The 22193-nt window shown below is 35.4% G+C and overlaps 1 protein-coding gene across 2 annotated transcripts in view; it reads left to right on the top strand.

Annotated features, from left to right (window-relative positions):
• Nucleotides 1-21092, top strand: part of ERBB2IP (erbb2 interacting protein) — a 71491-nt gene extending 50399 nt beyond the window's left edge. Inside the window, exons 18-26 of one of the 2 annotated variants that reach the window (XM_010020814.1) lie at nt 3-113; nt 2346-2460; nt 4128-4311; nt 5361-6882; nt 14210-14353; nt 16897-17106; nt 18301-18393; nt 19003-19077; nt 20392-21092. In XM_010020814.1, the coding sequence (XP_010019116.1) occupies nt 3-113; nt 2346-2460; nt 4128-4311; nt 5361-6882; nt 14210-14353; nt 16897-17106; nt 18301-18393; nt 19003-19077; nt 20392-20499 (2562 nt within the window). In that variant the 3' untranslated portion in view covers nt 20500-21092. The remainder of the gene's footprint in view (nt 1-2; nt 114-2345; nt 2461-4127; nt 4312-5360; nt 6883-14209; nt 14354-16896; nt 17107-18300; nt 18394-19002; nt 19078-20391) is intronic. The other variant, XM_010020815.1, reaches the window with a different exon arrangement.
• The last annotated feature ends 1101 nt before the right edge of the window (nt 21093-22193 follow it).

The raw sequence follows: 22193 nt of genomic DNA on the forward strand, positions 1-22193 counted from the left end.
AGAAGCTTACTGAACCAGAAGCTGAGCACAGCACTGCAAATTCACAGATGACTGCACTTGTGAAAACCTTGCAGAACACAAAAACAATTGTCAACCATGAAGACACGCTTGAGGTATGGCATTGTGATAACATCATAGCAGTCAAAGAATTGTGCTGGTTTTGTATCGAATACTCTGGGAGATGAAAATTTATGTTGACAATAGCAGAAAATTGCCCTCTGTAAGTGCTGTAGATACAGGTGGATTGCAATGCAGTATTTTTTCACTTCGGATTGTTAAGTAGAAGTTGAAATAGCTAATAAAAAGTTCATAATGAAAGACACCTGCATTTAAAGAAGAATAAAGCAAACTCTATTAGAATTTTGCCCAAGTACTGAACTGTGAAAAGACTCATACTTTGATTTTACAGAATTTTCAAGGGTTTGCTTGATTATCAGTTCTTCTAAAATAATTTATTTTAATTGTCACTGAAATGAAAAAATATCTGATTAGTGGGAGCAATCAAAACTAAATGAATATGCACGTTCATTTCAAATGAAAAGTGAAAGGTGGGTTTAAAAATATATATTCCTCTATGTTCATTAGTGAACTGTCATGACATATTGATACATGTCAATACGTATCAATATTGATAAATAAACCTATTTACCTCTGATGAAGAGTCATTTAATCTTTAAAATGAAGATTTGTGCATCTCTCTCACAAACACTGTGTATTCATTTATTTAGAGTATTTCAGTTATGACAGATTTTGGAACTTGTTACTTAAATCAGTTGCCAGTCACAACCTGTAGAAGATTTCTTTCAGTTTCGCAAGCAGTTTATTTTTGCTTGTGTTGTGTAAGCAGTGGAACATGCGTATGTCAGACTTGTGCTGAAGAGACTGCACGACAAGCAGTTGTTGCTGAGTATTTCCCCAGTAGCATGTTCCTACTTCTACATACATTCTGAAAATACTGGTTTTGACTTTTTTCTTAAGTTTTGAAGCATAATTTCAGAAAATCATATTAGTTATCTAACATTAGTGAAAGCAGTTCTTTGTAGCTGGCTGTATGCCAGTAAGTAAATGAGGCAGCAGTGTGTATAGTTCATCAGGGATACTGAATTCCTTACTTCTGTGTAATAACCACCTGGTAACTCTGTTGCTGTTGAATCCAGATATTTAAACTTCGCATGTGTTTAAGTTCTTAATTTCAATACTGATTACACATGTATGTCACATCCAAAAGGATGTGGTAGGGGCAGTGAAGAGGTTGTCTGTTCCAATTGCAGAGAAAAACAGGTGGATTTTTACATTTTCATTTTCAATGAAGACTGTCACAGCTTGTTTGCTATATCTCATTCAGGTTTGCCCTCCCTGCAGTCCAAAGAACTGGCCATGTAGTTATGTTATGGGAAGAAAGGTGCTGCGTTAGGTTCCACACATTAAATGTTCTGAAACTTGTAAGAACTTGACAGGCTATTTTTGCAATCTGTGACATGGATTCTAAAACATTTGTAATGAGAAGCATGTTTATTAGAAAGAAATTTCCACTCTAGGGAAGGAAGGGTGTTTTTCCTTCAAAATATTACTGGAAAAGGTTTTTTTTAAAGATGATAAGAATACAGGACTGGCAGTAGGGTACTGAATCAGTTATACGGCTGCTCTTGCAGTAGCTTTGTTAAGTTAATCTCTTTCGTAAGTGCTCTGAGCTCTATTTTATGGTTGGGAACTAGTGATTTCTAGCTTCAATGTATTCAGCATTGCTTTATTCCTCTGCCATTGTTCTTGAAGTTAAATAACATCTCTTCCTTTTGGAATTCACTCCAATGTAAATTTCAAGACATAAACCCAAGCTACACTTACTCTTGGCAAGCCAAGCTCATTCAGTCTTTTCTCACAGCATACTTTTTCATTCTTAAGAGTGTCTTGCTCATGCTACTCTATAGCTCCTTCAGTTTGAGCTCTTTTCTGGAAAACCAGTACCTAGCTGCTTCCTTGATAGCTTTCTGACTTGAACTCAACTGGAGGTTCTCTTCATTGGTGGAACAGAGGCTGCATCTGCTTGCTCCAAATAGGTTTTTGCAGCTGAAGTTACCGATTTGAGTGTCGTTCTCATGGATTTCATCAGCAGCAATGCAAGTCTTCATGTGCCACTTCTTAAAGATAATTCAGTGGCAAATATTACTAAATTCAGTTGGCTTGCACTCCAAATACACTACCCAGTTGTTATGTTATGCCTGTGTTATGTTGCTTGTTTATTTTTCAACGTTCGTTGTTCAGCGGATGACAGTTCAGGTAGTGTTCACTTAACCTTTAAGCAGTTCTCTAAAATGCACAGAATAAAGCTGTTTTTCCTTTAGCAGGAGTCAGAAGAGCTATCCTCTGATGAAGAGATGAAAATGGCAGAAATGCGACCACCACTGATAGAAACCTCCATAAACCAACCAAAAGTAGTAGCTCTTGGCAATAACAAAAAAGGTTAGATACCATAAAAAGGAATGGAAGTGTTGTGTAATTCTGATAATTACTTGACTCAAAATGGCTAGATTTTTCAATTAAATTATGTAAAATCGGATTTGATTTGTATGTTTTAAAAGAAAGATGATAAATATCTTATACATGAGTGTGTCATGAGAAAGTTTTGTTGACATCCTAATTTTCTTGATTCTTGTCATTAGTTTAAAAACAGAGGGGGAGAAGAGATGGTGTGTTTTGGGATTGTTAGCTTGAATATGCTCTTTATATGCTTAAGGACTTCAGAAAGTGGTATTTACCTTGGAAATATTCCATATTTTTCCCTCCCTCACATACTGTGGATTATTGCTGCTTTAGGCAGCAATATCGCTTGTTTAAATTTCTCAGAGAAGCTGTGGTCTCTTCCTGAGGTTTAAGAAACTTCTGTTGTGGCAACTCCAGAGTCACTTCAGTCTTTCTTCTTTCCTCTAACAGGGAAAGAACATAGAATATTTCAGAACATTATTTTTGTTACCTAAATTCTATATTCTCTGAAAGATAATTCCGGTCTGAGTAACCATTTCCTTATGAATAAGGAATTACCTAGGAGTCAGATAAAACACAATTTAAAGTTGGAGAACAAACTGTTTTGCTTCGTGTGATATCTTAGTCCAGTACTTCCCAGGACAAAAGGTTTTTCTTGCTATTAGGTGTAGAAGGGTAAGATTTAGTGTGAATGAAAGAAAACCACACAGAGGTAGCAGGAACAGTCTGCTAAGGATAACATGCAGATGAAAAGATTGATGTTTATCAATGCTGTCTTTGGGTTTTTATGCCTGACTGAAGTACGAAGTCAAAACTTCTTTCTTGCTTTTGGAGGTAGACATTAGTTTCACAAATTATGCTTTTGGCACCTGTAACTGTCTTAAAGCAAAAATTTGAATGTATTTGTACACCTGTATGAAAATAACGGCTGGCTTGAAGTGCCACAGAGAAATTAACTTTTGTATGGCTGTAGTACGTAATGCATACATTATGTGAGAATCAATGTGCACAGGTGTAAATTACTCTGAAAATGTTGCCCTAAGTGATCCACAAAACTCACTTAGGATGCACTGAATTCCAACTCTGCAGAACAACATTTTACTTACCTGTTTTTTTGAATTTATGAAGCTATACAGAGCTTATCCAGTGATCTAGGTCTTTTCAGAGTTCTTAGTCTAATAAACAGCTATTTAACAATGATTTGTCAAAATTAGGAACTCTGCATATTTTCAAAATCCTGCAAATGAAGCAGTCAGTTTCATTGGGACTAATAGACTCATGTAATTCAAAATTTGGAATCATTGCAAAAACAAAAATAGGACTTTAAAATTATTTGGGGGAAATATTACATAATGTAGCACTAGTTTATGCCAAAGAAACTTGGACTAAAGCAACAAGTTAAATTTAATTAACAGGTGAGGGCTGTTTATGTTGAGCCAAATATTTTAAAAAACCAGGAACTATTGCCAACAGTCTTTCATAAGTTTAAATGACATTTTCAAAGGAGTTATCTTACATTTTAGTTTCCAGTAGTGATAATTAATGAAGAACAAGAGACAATTTCTAGATTCTGTAACATGCACAAATTAAATCGTTATTAAACAGATGTATGTGTCTGTAAGTAAATTGGCAAATTTTTATTTCAGATGATTCAAAAGATGCTGATTCCTTATCAGATGAAGCTACCCACAATAGCAATCAGAATAACAGCAACTGTTCCTCTCCTTCTCGAATGTCTGATTCTGTTTCCTTAAATACTGATAGTAGCCAAGATATTTCTCTCTGTTCTCCAGACAAAGAAACACATGCTGCTGTTTTATCCAAGATCAGGTTTGTAAGATACTGTATACCACTGAGCAAATGTAATAGAAAAATGTTACTTAATCTTTCATACTATTTGTCCATTCTTTTAATTCATTAATTTATCATTCATTAAATAATTAAAATTTTAATGTTTTAAAATAAGGTTAAATAAAAGAATAATTCTTGGGATTGGTGTTTTTTTGTTTTGGTTTGGGGTTTTTTTTTGTTTGTTTTGAATTTTTTTCTGGGGTTTTTTGTTTTGTTTCGGGGTTTTTTGTGGTTTTGATTTTGTTTTGGTTTGGGGTTTTTTTTTGTTTGTTTTGAATTTTTTTCTGGGGTTTTTTGTTTTGTTTCGGGGTTTTTTGTGGTTTTGATTTTGTTTTGGTTTGGTTTTTTGGTGGTTTTTTTTTTTTTTATGAGAAAAGGACAAGGAATGGTAAAAATCAGAGGCTCATTTTAGTATACAAGGCATGATTCCCATCTGTTTTACTAGTAAGGTATAATCATTTCATACTTATAATTCATTATCCCTGCAAGACGCTTCAATACACCATTTTAAAAGCTCTATGTTTTTATTTGCATAATTTTGAAGATCAATTTGATTACTGACGTAACTATAAAATGCTTTTCAAAACTATAGAGAATGGACTTGCAGGTTGGTACTCTTCTTGAAGTTTTATTTAGAAGGTGCCATTTTTTTAAAAAATTTCAATACATACAAACAATTTCTCCAAAATATCCACATCGTCATGGAACTTGTAAGTATTTGATAAAAAAAAAAAATTTTTCACTTTGTACTCTTGACAATTTCATACTGTCTTTAATAATTCCTGTTGATTTTAAACAAACTTCTGAAATTAGATGACAAAAACATTTCCAAAGTGAGCCCTCTGTATAATGTATTTCTCTAGTGGTAAGATAGCAAATCTTAAATCAGGTTGTATATTGGTCTTTGTCCTCTTTTGTATGTACAGTATGGCTGTGTTGCATGCTGTTGATTATTTTTTCAAAAACAGTTCTTAAAGAAATATATTGGGGTTTTCTGAGTTTCTTTTAAAAGCCATCCTTTTTTCCAGGCGAGAAGATGAAAATTTGAATAACCTTTTACAAAATGGAGGTGAATTGAGGATTACTGTAGAAGAAAAAATAAATGTGCAAGAGAAGGTTACAAATTTGTCTGAATATGAATTAAGCATTGAAGAAAGATTAGGCCTGATAGGAAAAGGTGTTGATCTGAGCACTCCTACGGAGGAGTCTCACAAATTAGACCAAATAAACATGAATATCAGTAAACTGGTTAGTGAAGAGGCAGTGCCAGTTCCTGTAGAAAGGTTGCAAACACAGGAAGTTGGTTCAGGAAAGGGCTTTTTGAATAACAATGCAAAAGAAGAAAGTGAGCACTTGGAAAATGAAAATAAGTATCCTATAAATAAAGTAAATGGACATCCTGAGGAAACAGTACAGTCTCCCAGTAAAGACAAACTAACAAGAAGCACTACAGTTGATGGCGATTCTGCTGAGCTGTCTGTTTCAAGGAGCACTGAAGATTTGTCCCCACAGAGAAGTGGTCCTGTGATGAAATCTCATAGCATCACCAGTATGGACACTGGTGGTATGAAAATATACAATATTGTCAATGAGGATGGATCGCAACAGCCAAACGCAGTGGTAAAATCAGCATCTGATAGTGCAGATGGAAAAAACATAGTCCGAAGTAAATCCGCTACTCTTCTGTATGATCAGCCTTTGCAGGTTTTTCCTGGGTCGTCATCATCATCTGATTTAGTATCTTCTACAAAAACTGTGTTCAAGTTTGACTCAAATCACAATCCTGAAGGTGCTAATGTAGTGAGAGGATCAGTGACAAGTGGTGCACAGATGTCCTGTGCTCCCCAGTATAATATTCAATACAGCAGCAGTGCAACAGCGAAAGACACCTTGTGGCCCCAGAAACAAAACGCTCAAGTAGAACAAGGCAGCTTACCTTCTTCACGTCTCCTTAGGTCTGACAGTACAGAAACCCCTAACTATGTTAAGCATTCTGCCAACATGAATTTCTCAAATCATAACAATGTCCGAGCCAGCACTGTGTATAATACTCATCAACGGATGGCTGGGAGACACATAGATATGTGGGCTATTCCACCAAATGATAGACTGCTCCCAGGAGCAACCAGGCACACTCTTCAAAGGCAAAGCAGTGTGTCTTCTACAGCTTCTATAAATGTTGGGGATATTGTACCTTCAAGGCGGCCACAGGTTCCTGAAGGGGACTATTTAACATACAGAGATTTGCATTCAATGGGAAGAGCTCCACCATTAATGTCTGGGCAACAGAGACCTCTTTCTGCTAGGACATACAGCATTGATGGTCCAAATGTACCCCGACCACAGAGTGCTAGGCCATCAGTGAATGAAATACCAGAAAGAACTATGTCAGTTAGTGACTTCAGTTACTCACGGACTAGCCCATCAAAGAGATCAAACCCAAGGGTTAACTCGGAGCACTCTTTATTAGATCCTCCAGGAAAAAGTAAAGTCCCTCATGACTGGAGGGAACAGGTGCTGCGACATATTGAGGCTAAAAAGCTAGAAAAGGTAAGAATAATTTTAAAACTTTTCTACCTTTCTGTTACCTTCATAAGGAATAAGTTAAATATTTTGTGTTTTGAACTGCTTTTAATTACCAGTGAAAAGGTACTTCTGCTACTGCCTTGAAAAGGATAAAGGTGTTTGTGATGAAACTAAACAAATGTTAGACCGTAAATTAACTTTTCCCCCAAAGGAAAAAAAGTCCCTACTGCTTTTACATCACATTTGCCAGCTTAGCCCAATTACTTTAGAATACATCAAATAATGTCACATGGACCCTCTGGATTACAAGGCCAGGTCTTCTAGGAAAGGTAATTTTTATCGTAGCATTATATTCGTATTATACTAGAGTATTCCCTTACACTTCTTGATCTTGCTGTTCTGCCTTTCCTCCCCTATTTCTTCTTTTTAAGAACAAGAGGAAAAAAAATCGGTAAAATCTATTTGGAAGTACAGGTTTACAGCTTCAATTGCTGAAGAATTCAAAAGCCATAATTAACATGTATTTGCCTTCAGGCCAGTTGTCTTTTGAAGTTGGCTATCTGACAGATTGTCGAATGAATATTTATTGCTGTCAGATGAGAACACTTAAAAATCTTGTTCATTTCAGGATATCACAGGAGGTTTTGATGTAACTAGAGATGACGAACAGGATTATTTATGTACTGTAAATGCTATCAAGAATTTGAGCTGCTATGTAGAGCTGAACAATAATATATCAAAGAATTTGAGTCTGGAAGAGTGAAATGTATGCTGTCCAGCTAAAGTGGTTTACAATACCATCACTAAATAATGGGTAGCATGTCATTAGCCCGATCCCATTTCCTTGGAGGGGAAGTGAGTAAAGCAACCAAAATACATTTTGATTATGCCAGCTAGATGGATTTTCTTTTTTAGTAGCTTTTGAAATAACATATTTTGGTTTGTGATTATTATGCTAAATACTTCAATATCCATGATAACTAAAGAAATTTAATTTGAGATGGTTGGAAAAATTACTATCAACTATAATTTTTCTTTGGAAACCCAAGTATTTGGAGGGATAGGTTTGCTTTTGTTCTAAGTTGTGTAACTTCTGGTGAAAGAAATGTATGGGTTTTGTTTGTTTTTTAAAGGAGCTGCACCTGTTCTCCTGATCCAGTCTGAGTCAGTGCAACATAAATTTTAAGGCTTTCACAGCATTGTGCTGTTTTGTGTGGACCCTTTGTCCCACAGGGGTGTCACAAAGTTCACCATGTTCCAGCCCTCACAAAAGGTGCATTCTCTGACCTTCCATTCTCCTGGATGCATATATCCAGTTTTACATGAAATGACAGAGAAGCAAAAATGCCATCAATCCCCGAATGCAGAGGGAAACAAAACTTCAGTGCACTGCTAATGCAGCTTGTCTGTAATTTGTTCTTGTATTAGCTACGTTTGATGTGTTAGGAACAATGTTTAATACGTTAATGATGACCATTCAGGTACCGTAGAAGCGTAGTCACCTTTACTGAAATGAAATTGATTGCCTGACTTGATTCCCTTTATATTTATCCGTACTTTCTATCATGCTTCATATGTAAACCTTAATTTTTGTTTCCTACTAGACTGATAGGGAATAGCTGCTATTGAGATCTTAGCTGTGCATCTGAGACCAACAGATCTTAGAAGTCTGGTTTGTAGGGCTGTGTTTCTTTTGTTCCATCCTTGAAGCATTTGAAAGTAGCTTTTACTTAGCAATCTGAGACTTATTTATGGGTTTAAAAGTGAATGTATATATAATTGCATATAATATCTGGGATATGACTGACTTAAAAAGAAAAATCTGAACTGTGAAAAATGTAGATATCATCCTATATGGCAGCTGGCAAATATGATAATGTGGAAAATCTAGGAATTTACTGGATATTTCTTTGTTCTTTTAAAACAATAGTTTCCCTACTTCGGATTGTAATTAAAAATTAGCTGTACAGGGGGCCTTAATCTATGAAACAGATTTCTGAAATGTTTTGAAGTCTGAAAAACATTTCAGTAATTACAGAACTCATTTAAGGAACAAGCATTTAAGGGACAAGTTCCATTACAGACCTCATTTAAGGAACATTTACTGGAAATCGCTTTGACAAAGCTTTCATGGATTTAAAATGGCATTTCTTTTTTTAAAGCACAAGACACAACACTGACAAAAAAACAGGTATACAAAATCAAGCCTTTTGGTGTATACTTAATACGTATCTTCTTGCCTATGGTCATACACAACATGAGTTAATACTATTACCTTTGCTGTGACTTTTCTGACTCTGTTACTGAGTTTAATCATGTTTGTTATTTCTACTTTGTATGTATTAGGAAAGAGGGTGTAGTGGGTTTTGGGTGGTTGGTTTTGCTGTGGGTTTAGTTTTGGCTTTGTTTTTTTCTTTTTGCTAAGCTTCTGAAGTACTCGTTCATTTCTGTTTTATAAAATTTTGTAATTGGAGGGGGCATACGAACCTACTTAAATGAAGTGTCTGCTTGTTGGACAGATTGGAGAAGCTAGTTCTCGGGAGGGTTATCTGATATAAGTATTGGGGAAAAAAAGCTTTCAAGAGTTTAATTTACATGAAGAGAGATACAAGACAGTTTTAAATCCAGCAAAAATTATTAACAACGGATTACCAGCATCTGTAATGCTTTGACAAGCTTTAAGGGGGCACATACCAACCAGCTATAAATTATCCACCTGGTTGAGGGAAGATGAAGACAGTTGATGACACCATCTGTAAATAGGGATTTTGCATATATTCAGAGGAAGCAATTTGATTACCCGATGCAAAGCATATTTTATTTTGGGATAGAGAAAAGAGCTTATTTAGATGTCAAGCTGCTCTCTAGTGGTTGTATATGTAAACTGTAGGAGAGGATGCAGCCAATTCTGCCCCACCCCCACCCTCATAAATTTAGTGCTGGTGAGTTTTTAAGAATAGTAATATTTTTTTCTTTTTGAGTATGACTTGCCAATTTGCTACCAAATATGTCACAGTAACCCTTTTAAAGTAATCTTGTTAAAAGTTTTCATTTACGAATTTAAACTAAAATATTGCCTGTGCCAGGAACACCAATGTCACACACATTTTAAGTGTGGTAGAGGAATTTCTCATCTGTAAATTGCATTAATAAACATCTGCAACAGTTATCTGTAAATATCTGGTTTATTTCTATGTGCTGAGTAGGCAGAAACAGTTACTGAGTCTGACTTTGTCCTTTCCTCACATACGTATATTTTCTTTTTTTGTTGTGGATCTCTTGGGAGTTCATCAGGTGCGTGTTTGCTTTCAATTCTAATTTCATCTGGAATTCTGTCCTCTGTTTTTTATTTACTTTATCTACTGTTTATCTGAAATGGCGGAACTTTCAGAGGAGAAGTCATAAAGTTTGATTCTTCCTTTCCAATTCAGAAATTGGAGTAGGTGGTTTTATTCTCAGAGTTACTAGTGCACATTGCCTTATTAAAAGAAAAATGTCCCAAGTGTTTCAGCATTGATATAGAATTGCAGTTTTAATCAAGGTTCTAAAGTTTTTAATGAATTCATTTTTTACACTACATACGTAACATGAAAAAATATTTAAATTGATGTGGCCTCAGATTTTCTCCAAGCTAAGTTTGCTTCTATGTGTCAAAGAAAGTAACTTCAGTGAGTCTGTGCACGCATAAAATTAAGTGCTTAAGTGTTAATACGATCATACCCTGAAGAATATTTTGACACTGATATCTATTCAGTAGTTGTTAGTTTAAAAATCTTGATTTTAGTTTTATTCTTTTTCTCCATTTTGAAATGACTACTGAACCATCAATGTGTTACAATGGTATTTTGTGGAGTTCAGAAGTCAATACATCACACCTTAAGAAGAATAAAATTCTTGTGCATTTGGAATGTAAATGATAAATTTTCTAACTCTGCAAGTGTTTTCTGATAGTAGAATTTAAATTATATGTAATTTTCTATATGTAACTCTTCAATAGGAATGCTGTCACTTACTGAAGATACATTTTTTGCAGGGTCAGAGACCTGAATTCATGCCTTTTTTTCCCCTCTTGTGACTGAAGAATAGTTTTGTATAAGTTCTTCAGGATAAACTGGTATCTTGCTAGAATTCTATCAGATTTCAAACAAAGCTTTTTTCTTTTTTTTTTCTTTTTTTTTTTTTTTTTTCTTTTTAACTTGGGTGCTTTTATTCTAAAAGGCTTAAAGTGTTAAATTTAGGCATTTCAAGTGTTCCAGAATAGTTTGAGCAAACTTTTTCTCAAGAATCTTAGAAAAAGTCAAGGTGAAAATGGACAGTGAAGAAATTTATAGACATTTGGTATAGTCTTAAAAGATAACTTACATCCACATTTAGATGGCAATTGAGTTTTTTCTTGCACCTAAATAAATGCATTAAAGCACTTCAATCACAAAAAACACCCTTTTGAAATCTGAAATAGTTAATTCTCATGTAAGATGCAAAATGGGAAATATGTTCTGACTCTTAGCATTCCAAAAGAATGTAAGCCAGCCCCAAAACTGTGCTACCAGCTGCCTGCATCTAAACTGATTCCATTAGAGGCTGATTTTGACTACAAATCCTGATTTCCATGCTGATGTGGCTTTGTACATAGCCATTTTTTCTTGTTGTATTGCAGCTTTTAATGCATTCTTCATGGTTGAAAAACTGATTTCTAGAAAACTTAGCTTTGACAAAAATGTAGTGGACCATGGCATGTATATTGGTCAGTGTGGATCAGTTTAGAGTAATTGAAATGAGGTTTCTCAAGCCTCAAACATTTGAATTATAATTTTTTAGGCCATTACGTCCTAAGAAACGGTAGCAAATCAGGTGGAGAATGAAGTTGGTACTTGGAATTAACATTAATATTTAATTTGATGTTTAGACCATATGTTTATCCCATATTTAATTTTTAACAATTTGGAATAAGAATCAGGAGGTTTAATGGCATCTGCATATTCAGATTTCTTAAAGTGTTTTCTGTGATGCAGCTGACTTCAGGAATCTCACTAGGAAATATACAACCTTCATGATGCTCATATTGAGAAGCAAAATTAAGAGGAATGCTGTTCACACTCCAAATGCCTCAGTTTCTATATTCCCAGCTGAAAATAGGTAGAGGAAAAATACTTCCTAGATTCGTCACTCTCTTGTGTTAAACTAAAACTTTCTTACAACTCCGTGCAATTTTAAATATTATTTGTCCTGTTCAGTTTCTACTTGTGGGTTCCTTCTAATTTAGTGTTGAGATGCTGTGCTCAATGTAGAGGAGAAAAATGTTTGCAGTATTTCTCATGTTTTCCCTTCATCAATTGCACAATCATTTTTGTACTTTGGAGAAAGTATCTACCAAGATTTTTATAAACTCTTGAATAAAACTGCTCTCAGGCTGTGTAAGTACCTTGAAGCTCAGTAAACTGAGCTGACTGAAATCTTAATTCCTGATGGACAAGTTCATGCCTCTAGAAATTTTAGGAAAGTTCTACCTCCAATTGCAGATCTATCTTGGATTGTAAATACCAATCTGGATTTAGGTTGTCACCATTTATTGACCATCTGTTTGGGTCCTTCTAAGAGAACAATGAATCTAGTGGATCTGTGGATCTTTATAGTAAGATAGTGCTACAGACACTTTGAGAAGATAACTTTCTAGTCTCATCATGCATTTCTTCTATGTTTATCTCTCTTTATGCCACTTCCAGAAGATGGACAGATGTAGGAGCTTCTGAGAGGAGGAGCCTTCCTGTAAGGAGGTGTCAGGGAGTTAACTATACAAATGGGGGAAGAAGGCACCTGGCTTACTATAGAGACTGTTTGATAAGAGTTGTAAGACAATGCTTTGAGGGGCTAAGGAGCTAAGAAAAACTGGCTTTGGCAGTTTCATATCTGGGTGTTTGGTCTGAAATTCAGAGGAACAGTTAAGGTCAGACTGAATGATTAGTAAAGTGACACTTGAATGCTAAGTGCTTTCCCAAGAAGGGGAAGGCCTCTGGAAACTTGTCTGGAAGCTTGAAAAAAAATCCATTGATGAGAGAACACAGTAGGTGTAAATTGGAGTATGAAGAAAGCTCACTATGCCATTGAGAGGTTATCCAAGCACCTTGGCAAAGGAAAGGCCATTATTGTCAGTAAATACTGTTCTTTTCCAAGGGAGTTTCCAATGACTGTGCTACCAGAGCATCTGGGGAATATGAATACACAGAGGCATATGACTTTGACTATTAAACTGGTTTTAGTTTCACAAGATAAATGTAGTTTGAAAGATCAAATGTCTGCCTGAGGACTAGTGACTATCTTGAAAGTTAGATTAATATATGTAGTCAACAGACAAACATCAAAATGTAAGAGTTGTTGCAGTATCTTAGTCAAATGATATGTATGTATTTTGAACTTCTTTTTTTAACTAAGAAAAATTAGAAACCTAAGAAAAAATACACCTTTGAATTTGCTGTGTTTTGGTGCTTTGTGGTTTATCTTTTACTATGATCATATTTTTTCATGGGTCTTTGCCACTTTTTCAAGATAGGTTTGCTTCATTTGTCAGGTGAAACACGGAGGATTTTCCTTTTCTTTTGCGCTGTCTCTTTGTTTTGTTCTTACAACTACGAAAGCCTGTGGTAGAAAGATAGTAATGTCTACTGCTTTCTTTCTATTACCCTTGCCAATATTGCAGAGGTCAGGTTTGCAAGGTAATGAAGAAACCACTATCACTTCTGTCCTTGAGCTCTTGTTACCTGTTTGATTGCCTACAGTGGCGCAGGGGTGGACTCCAAGGTTTCTTTTGAGCCTCTTTTTCTTTAAATGAGGCTCATTCATATTCTTGAATGAAGTGTTATTGGATTCATTGCAGACATTGACAGCATTGCAATAGCAAGAAAACCCAGTCAGTCAAATCTGTCTCTGTGTAAATTCTTATTTGTACTGTACCAGAAAAATGAGACATGGTAATAACTGGTAATTAAATGGTTTTCCACAGTTGTTTATCTTGACTGCCAGCTTTTCTTCCTACAACATGTTGCAAATTTAATGACAACCTAGAAATTTTGATAAGCTGTGCATATCTGTTGTTTTTCCAGACACATGAAAATTTGAATGACTTTATTTACATGTAATTCTGCATGTTAACTGATGGTTGCATGCTGACTTACAGTAAATAAAGATAAATAGGGGTCACTGAGTTATGTTTTATACATCACAGTGGTACTGTTCTTGCATGGTTTTTATCTTGCATGACAATGGAATATGTTTGTATTAGTCTATGTATAACATGTCTTGTGGTTTATGCATGCTGCACTAATCACTGTGTTAAATCTGTCCCCTCTTTATTCAGAGCATGCTGTCTAGGTCCTTTAATTCCAATTATGCTGCAGTTAGCAGCTTTCACTATGGCAGCTCTAGGGATCTGCATGGCAGCCAGGGTAGTGTTGCCTTGAGTGTTGCAGACGGAAGAGGTTCTGGTGTGCACATTGTTCGAGTGAGTACCTACAGGAGGCTATTGCAATATATAAATGGGGAAAGAATAAACTACGAGAGGTGTCCTTAAATTGATAAAATTATCATTTTACGTATGGACAATGCTTTCAGTAAAAGGAATATAAGTTACGTGCTGGAATTTTTTTATAGGCATTAAGTCAGATACTTTGCCTTTACTTCATATTTGTTAAACTTATTGCAAGGCTTTTCAATTCAATGTCATGAAATTGAGTTTTCTAATTGGCTTTTATAGATGGTTAAACATACGTAAAACTGTTTGGTTTCATTGTACCTATGTGAACAAGAGATTATAATTCTGAATTTAACCTAGGTTGATAAAGGCTTGAGCAAAATCCTATTATGCTTTTTCCTCCCCCAAATTCTGATGATGTAAACTGTACTGTAAGATACTGTAGGCATTCAAGAAAATTAATATTTTAGTTTGTAAGAAAATAAGAGGAAATGACTCTAACTCCGAGCATCCTGAGTGATGTTATAGTATCCATAGTGAATAGGATAAAGTCAACAGAAAATTTCTTTTAAGGATATGAATTCCTGCATAGGCACTTCTTAGCTTTTGTTTGTTTTTCCTATCAGTTTATTGGTGATCAAAGGCACCTCTACAGTTGCTAATTTTTGTAAATATCCATCAATATTTTATGCGTGTGGTGTCTTGGCTAATAAGATCTTCTACATAAGCATGGTACTAAAGATAAATAACGATAAAGGCCTTAAAATGTTTTATTCTGGGCTTCTTATGAGATATTTTGTTTGTTTGTTTTAATTATATAAAGACAACCATTTTTACTGTTTCATTCTTTTTAAAGCATCCCCAGGCTTGTACTCCAGGAGACCAATGCCAGGATGAAGTATTCATTTCAGGACAGCAGAATTACTCATCTGCTACACTTAGTCTCAAAGATGTTCCTCCAGACAGCATGAAGAAAATAGCTGTGCAGGTAACGATGTACATGACACCATGGATAGCATATATTTATATATAGTTTTTTATTGGTAGTAGAAACATATGTTGGGATAGCAGCTGGAACTGGAGCTTCTTTAAAATGGGATACCCATGTAAAGGTGGCATAAATGAAATAGCATCCTCTTTTAGGAAGACAAAATAGTTAACTATATGAAGGGTTCTCATTTTCCTTCAGCCGTGGCTTTGAAAGGAGAAATTTGCAGCAAAAGGCATAATTGCAAGTAGAAATTGGAATATGGCAGATCATTTCAGGGTAGCAATCTGAAGCCAATTAAACCTTTTAAAGAACAAACCTGAAATCTGTTGTGATGAAATTATGATGATAAACTAGAATTTTTAGGAGACATTCTGTATTGATCTCTGAGGACCATCTATGGAGGCAGAACTTACTACTATGAAACTAAATGGATGCTTGTAAATTATTACAATGCAGCAATTGATTTCTCTTTTGTAACTTCAGTAATTTCAGTTGCATTTCTGCAGACATTGCGTAGGTGTTGCTTATGTAATCTCTACATCTGGCAGTGCAACAAAATAGTTTTCCTGTCATGCTTTACGTTTTCAGATAAGGCAGTAGAAAATCATGTAAAGATTCTAATATGTGTCCATTCACGTAATGTGGTTAAAGGCTGAAATTTGCATACTTCAGGTTTTATAATATTTACTGAGAGGAGGGAGAATATTTTAATATCCTTGTATCCTATAACTAATGGAATAATGGTGGCAGTCACAAAATATCTGTAACTCAAGCCTGTAGCATTTTTGGAGTGTGGGAGTCATAGAGACATGAGTGACTACTTAGGCTGGGTAAGAGCATAAGGCATATGGGCAAGGAGGGAAAAGGCTGTCCATCTCAGCATAGAGCTGCAGAGCTAAACAGTAACTCTGAGGCTTCAATAAGAAATGTTATCTCCAGCATGATTCCTAGTTGACATGGTTTGTCACTGAGTATGTCTTACCAGTTGTGTACCTTACTGCTGTCATAATTACACCTATCAAATCACTGACAGATGTATTAACAAAAGAATGATGTTTATTAGAAATATAATTACATTTTTGATACTAAGATCTTGAGCTTGTATGTGAATTTGCTCAAAAGGGTTTCTTGTGAAGTGGTCACCAAAACAAGATCAGAGAGCATATTATTTCTACCTGGGATTTTTATTCTGTATGATCTGCTGGGAATTGTTACAAAATCTGAGTTTTGTGCAGTAAAAGTGCAAACTATAATGGTATCAATTAAGTGTCAACACTGTCTGTTGCACTGCTAGAAAATAATGGCTGGGTAAGCTCGGTGAAAAAAGTGCTAAAAGCAAAGACTGTCTAGTCTGTTCTAGTAGATTAGCACTCTAAGCTTTTGATTTTCAGATTTGCTCTCAGGAGGTCAGAGCTGATGACTATAAAGAAAATTGAGTATAATAGTACATGATCCAGAACAGTTTTAGTCATGTTCCTTAAATTAAAAGCAGTCAAGTATGAGAAGTAGTGAAGTAATAAGGGAGGAAATGAGGATTGCTACTTATAAAATGTGTGACATTGAGCATTCATGTTTTATGCAGGTACCTTTGACAAATGGACAAATGTGCCAGCCTCAGAGATCTCAGGCAAACTATAGCCAACTCCATCATCTCCCTCCTCAATCATCAGTAGCAAGACATCCATCTAGAGAGCAGTTGATTGATTATCTGATGTTGAAAGTTGCCCACCAACCTCCCTATTCCCAGTCCCAATGTTCTCCCAGACAAAGCCATGAGTTGGCAAAGCAAGAGGTAAGAGTAAAATCTAACTTGACGATATGGCATCTCCGTGTCAGTGGCAGTGAATTGTTAGATTGTTTTTGTTTATTACCATTTCTCTCTAGATGGTCACAGATACCATACAGGCATTTATCTCCAGCAGAAGACAGCATTTTATGTCAGTGCAATTCTACTGCTGAAATCATACATTCCTACTAGTTTTGAGCTCTTTCTACTTTTTATGTAAATGTCTTGAGAGAAGTGTAATAGATTTTTTTAAGAGAATATACCAGAAACTTAAACTTGCATCTTTTTACTGAGCTAGAAATTAATTTCTCAACTACATTTATTGATCACCAACTCATTATTTATCTAGGAACTGAGAAAATTCAAAATAGCAGTTCAATTTAGAGTACTTTGCATCTATTCATTCTATCCAGAAAGGTTCAAAAACCTGTGTATGTAGGAATGTGCCTCTATAAAAAATAGCCAGGGTAAGAAAACTGTGAGCATCTGATGCATGCCTGATAATTACCACTTTTATTTATCATAAACAGATGCGGGTAATAAATTCTTACACAATTTAACATCTCTTTCATTGCAGTCAACCTTCTTTCTGTTCTTGGATGCAAGATGTTTCCTCTGTATTGTTTTGGGTTTTTGAGGAAAATACTGAAAACTATGTTTTCATTCTGGTCTAGAATGAGAATGTGCACTACTCGTGTAGAGTGTTTTCTAGTCAACTATTCTGGCAACAGAAAGGGGAGACAATATTGGCTACATAGAACTTAGAGTGAAAGTGGGAATGAGGTTTGATTTTTTAAAATTCAGCTAAAGGTAGCAATGAAATAAAAGGAACAGGTTCTTTCACAGGAATGTGTATTTGCTGGGGCATTAAATTCATTTACATAATATCAAAAATATCTCTGAATTTAAAGCCCACATGAACTATGATTATAATAATAGAGATATTGGAGTAAAGCTTATGTACAATGGTACGTAGAATCATAGAATGGTTTGGGTTGGAAAGGACCTTAAGATCATCTAGTTCCAATTCTGAATTAATATTATGAGATACAATATTTTCTTGAACTGTGATAAATGCTTTTTCCTAATTTTTTTTTTAAACTTTTGTTCACCTGAATTCCTTAGTAATAATTTCATTACAGTAGCTTTGAATGCAGATTTTCAGCCAGTTAGCATCTAACTTTGGTCGTAACTACTTAGATTCGAGTGAGAATTGACAAGGACCCAGAACTTGGATTTAGCATATCCGGAGGAGTTGGTGGAAGAGGGAATCCATTCAGACCTGAAGATGATGTGAGTATTTTATACTAATGCATCTTAAAATCATTCTGATTAATAACAATATTTCTAGTGTTTAGCAATCGGCGGGGGAGAAAAAGTATATATTACCCAAACCACTGAATTCCAGGACTGGAAGGGAGAAAACTGGGGACAAATGATATGGAAAATCAAGGTGGTAGGTGACTAAAATGGTCGCATGTCAACATAGAAGTTTATTCTAGCTGAGTGGTTCTTACACAGTTCCAGATATCAGTCAACAGATTTGACATACTGAATTATGGAGTTTACAATTAGGAAGCCTCTTAAAATAGAACATGATTTAGCCTACAGCCTTACTTCTGGTGGTTGGTAATTCATCTTGACGTATACATCTGCCAAATTAAACAAAGGCAGATCAGAATTTGCCCTTCTGTACTCCTTTAAAGACAATTCTCCTGGATTTAACATCAGAAAAGGAAAGCTGTCACAAAATCAAATAGACCTGTAGAATAGTGTTTTATTCTCTTAGGATGGAAGATGGAAAAGATGTTTATAATTACATCTGTTTCATGCTACCCTACTATTCATGAAATAAGTTGTCAAAAGTGTTTTTCACCTCTGTTTTTACCTCTGTTTTTCAAGGGTATATTTGTAACCAGAGTACAACCAGAAGGACCAGCATCTAAGCTGTTGCAGCCTGGAGATAAAATAATTCAGGTACTGTAGTCATTAAATCAACTAGCCTATGTAATATACCAATTGATTTTTTGTTTACATCTTTTCGAAGAGCAGAATGATCAATTTTCAGATAGATTACCAGTATCTTTTCCAGAAGCATTCTTACATTCTGGGGTGATGCTCTTAATTTTATCCCACCTAACATTAGGATAGGTGAAACAGGCTGAAACATTCATCAGTTGGATCATTTTTTTTTAAACTCTGAACATTTTTCACCCTTTTAAAGACAGAAAACTGGCCTAATGCTGCTCTTCAAGATGGAATGTGGGCATTTCATTAGGTTTTACTATTATTCAGTTATTTAACTTGTGGTCATTCACATCCAACATTCTGAATAATGTGTTGTCTGAACACCAGCATATTAGGACATTCTGTACCAATGATGATTTGGAAGGGTTATTGCCACTTTTGTCGTCTGAACAGTCAATATGTAAAATCTTTATGAGCAGCCCTAGGCAGATAATAAAAACCACTGCCTTGACAACAGCGCATTCAGCTGGTAGCAACAGCAAGTGATAGTGATGGGATAAGGAACTGCAGCTCCAAAATCACACAGTTAAGGTGCAGAGCACGCGATCAGCTCCCTCTGTTACCACGTGAGGGGCAGTAGCTCAGGGAGAAAGGTTGAATGCATAGCTGGAAGCAGTAACAGTTTGAACTGTACAAGTCTGTCGTTCTGCAAGATTTTGCCATCCAGACTGAACGTGAATTTGTAGTAGTACAACCTGAGAAGTTGAACCATAGCCATGTTTTCCCTCTTTTTTGTAGGCAACTTCGGTGGGCCTGTGTTTGCCAAGCCAAACCTGTCCCGGGAATGACAATGTTGTTTCGGGTCATAGGAATATTCAAGCTGGGGGTGACTCAGAAGGTCTCACACCCTAAAATGGCTCCCAGTGCCATTAATGTTTTTTTTGTTAAGGGCTTCAACAGTTTTAATTTATCTAATGCCATTTCTAATACTCTGATATTTAAACTAGGATGTATAATTTGTACTGCATTTGCTTTTTTTGGTGTGGCTGTATTAAGACTGATGTGTTTTCTCTTTTGGTTATTTGAAATACCTTTGGGGCAAAATTCTTCAAAAGCTAACATGGGATTTTAATTTCTTGTACCATACAGGTACATGTTCAACTCACATCGGTAACATAATCTGCAAAGATGCAGTGTTTTGTTGTCTGCATTACCATAGAATTTGGTTATTTTAAACCTTAAATAAACTAACATGAAATATGACATGTTTCACTAACATGACATAAGAGACTGTCACTTTTAATTTTAAATATTTCTTTTTAGGCCAATGGATACAGCTTCATCAATATCGATCATGGACAAGCAGTATCTTTGCTAAAGACTTTTCAGAATGCAGTGGAACTCATCATTGTGCGAGAAGTTTCTGTATAAGTACTGTGGATGTGGGGGAAAAGCCAGCAGAATACATTGAAGGACTTACGAGAAACTGAGTATTTTGCCTATTTTTATACATGAAAGGAGCTCAAAAAGAATTACGATCAAAATTTGTACAGGAAATACCGAACTTGTGGTTAAGGGAGGGCATACCACTGTATGGAACATACAGGAAATCATTTTGGAAATGCATATGGTGATTAAACTTGTTTTTAAGCATTATAGCAATCTAAGGATCACTCCTCCAAGAACAAACCTGTGTTGTTTTTTTGTACAGATGGTAGGTTTATTTTTGGATAATTCATACACATTACTAAACTTTGTGCAAGGCTTTATGAAGCCTCTGTTGTAGCCAATGGACAGATGGCAGGGCTGTCTGTCCTGTAGCTGTTTATTGCCTTTATTTTTATTTACTAGATATTAATGTGTTATGCTGAAACCACTTATTTAGGTATGAAATGGGGATATAAAATGTTGGCTTTGCTATGTGCACATTGTATGGATGAATGGGTAGATGGAAGGTGGTGCTGGTTGGAGAGAATAAAGGTCAGGTGAAACAACTATCTATCTGCTATCTAAATCTGGCATCAGGAAAGATGATAATGTGTTTTAGCTCTGGAGTGTACGTCTACCAATAGAAAATGCAATAAAAGCTTAAGGTGTTTTCTAGGAAGACTGTAACTACAAACTTGTATTTTACAGGATTTGTTCTTAATGTAGTTGTTGAATATTCATTTGCCACGTGATTCATGTTTAGTTGGGTTTTCTTGCATACATAATTTTTTCAACTGTACTGTGGAAATGAGCCCAGCGGTTTTTCTCTGCTGTGGAAATCCCAATTTTGTGCAAATAGTGATATTTTTATCTTGGTAAAAAGTACTCCATTTTAAACTTACCAATTTTAAAAATGAAACTGAAATGGCCAGTTTTTAAGGTTGTTGCCTGTAATATATATTTAAAACCACACAAAGTAAATGATGCAGGAAAGGTTATGAAAGACATCTCAATTTTGTTTGGCCTTTGCATTGCCTTGTTAATCAAAAAAGGAAACTATACGCATGGAGCTAGGTAACCAAAGCAAGTTTGTGAAACTTTGAACAGTGATGGAGAATTGCTGTGGTGAGATGGAGAGCAGAGGGAGGGTGTACTTACAACCAACCAGTTAGTAATGATGTTTCTTAAAGGGCTGTTCATACAGGTAACATTAAATGTGAACTAGACACTTCAGAGTCATTAAAGGGTTTCTAACTATATTAATGTAATAGTGATTTACCACAGGCTGCCTTTGTTCCTTATTACTGTATAAAATATTCAATTATGCTTCTATTAATTTTGTTTACCAGAAACATTAACTTTATTTTTCTCTTTCTCCTTTGTAATTGAATAGAGACTGCATAATGTGCAGTGATAATTAATACACGGTTGTTATGGACCAGGGAAAAGTGCCATAGAAGACCAATAACTGTTTTTAATCAGGGCTAATGATCAGCCTGCCATTGGAGCAATATTCAGTTATTGCAGTTCATTTTTAATTACATATAAGTTGGTAGTTTGAGACAAGTATAAACTGATTTTTTTCAGCCCATGTGTACAAAAGTAAATGCTTTTAATACAGCTAGCAAAAACACCAGCCTCTACAATGAGCTGGAAGAGAGGGGGATTTTACATAGCTAGCGGTAATAAACAGGCAG

The sequence above is a fragment of the Nestor notabilis genome, unplaced genomic scaffold (assembly GCF_000696875.1).
Source record: "Nestor notabilis isolate BGI_N333 unplaced genomic scaffold, ASM69687v1 scaffold2658, whole genome shotgun sequence".
Classification (NCBI taxonomy): domain Eukaryota; kingdom Metazoa; phylum Chordata; class Aves; order Psittaciformes; family Psittacidae; genus Nestor; species Nestor notabilis.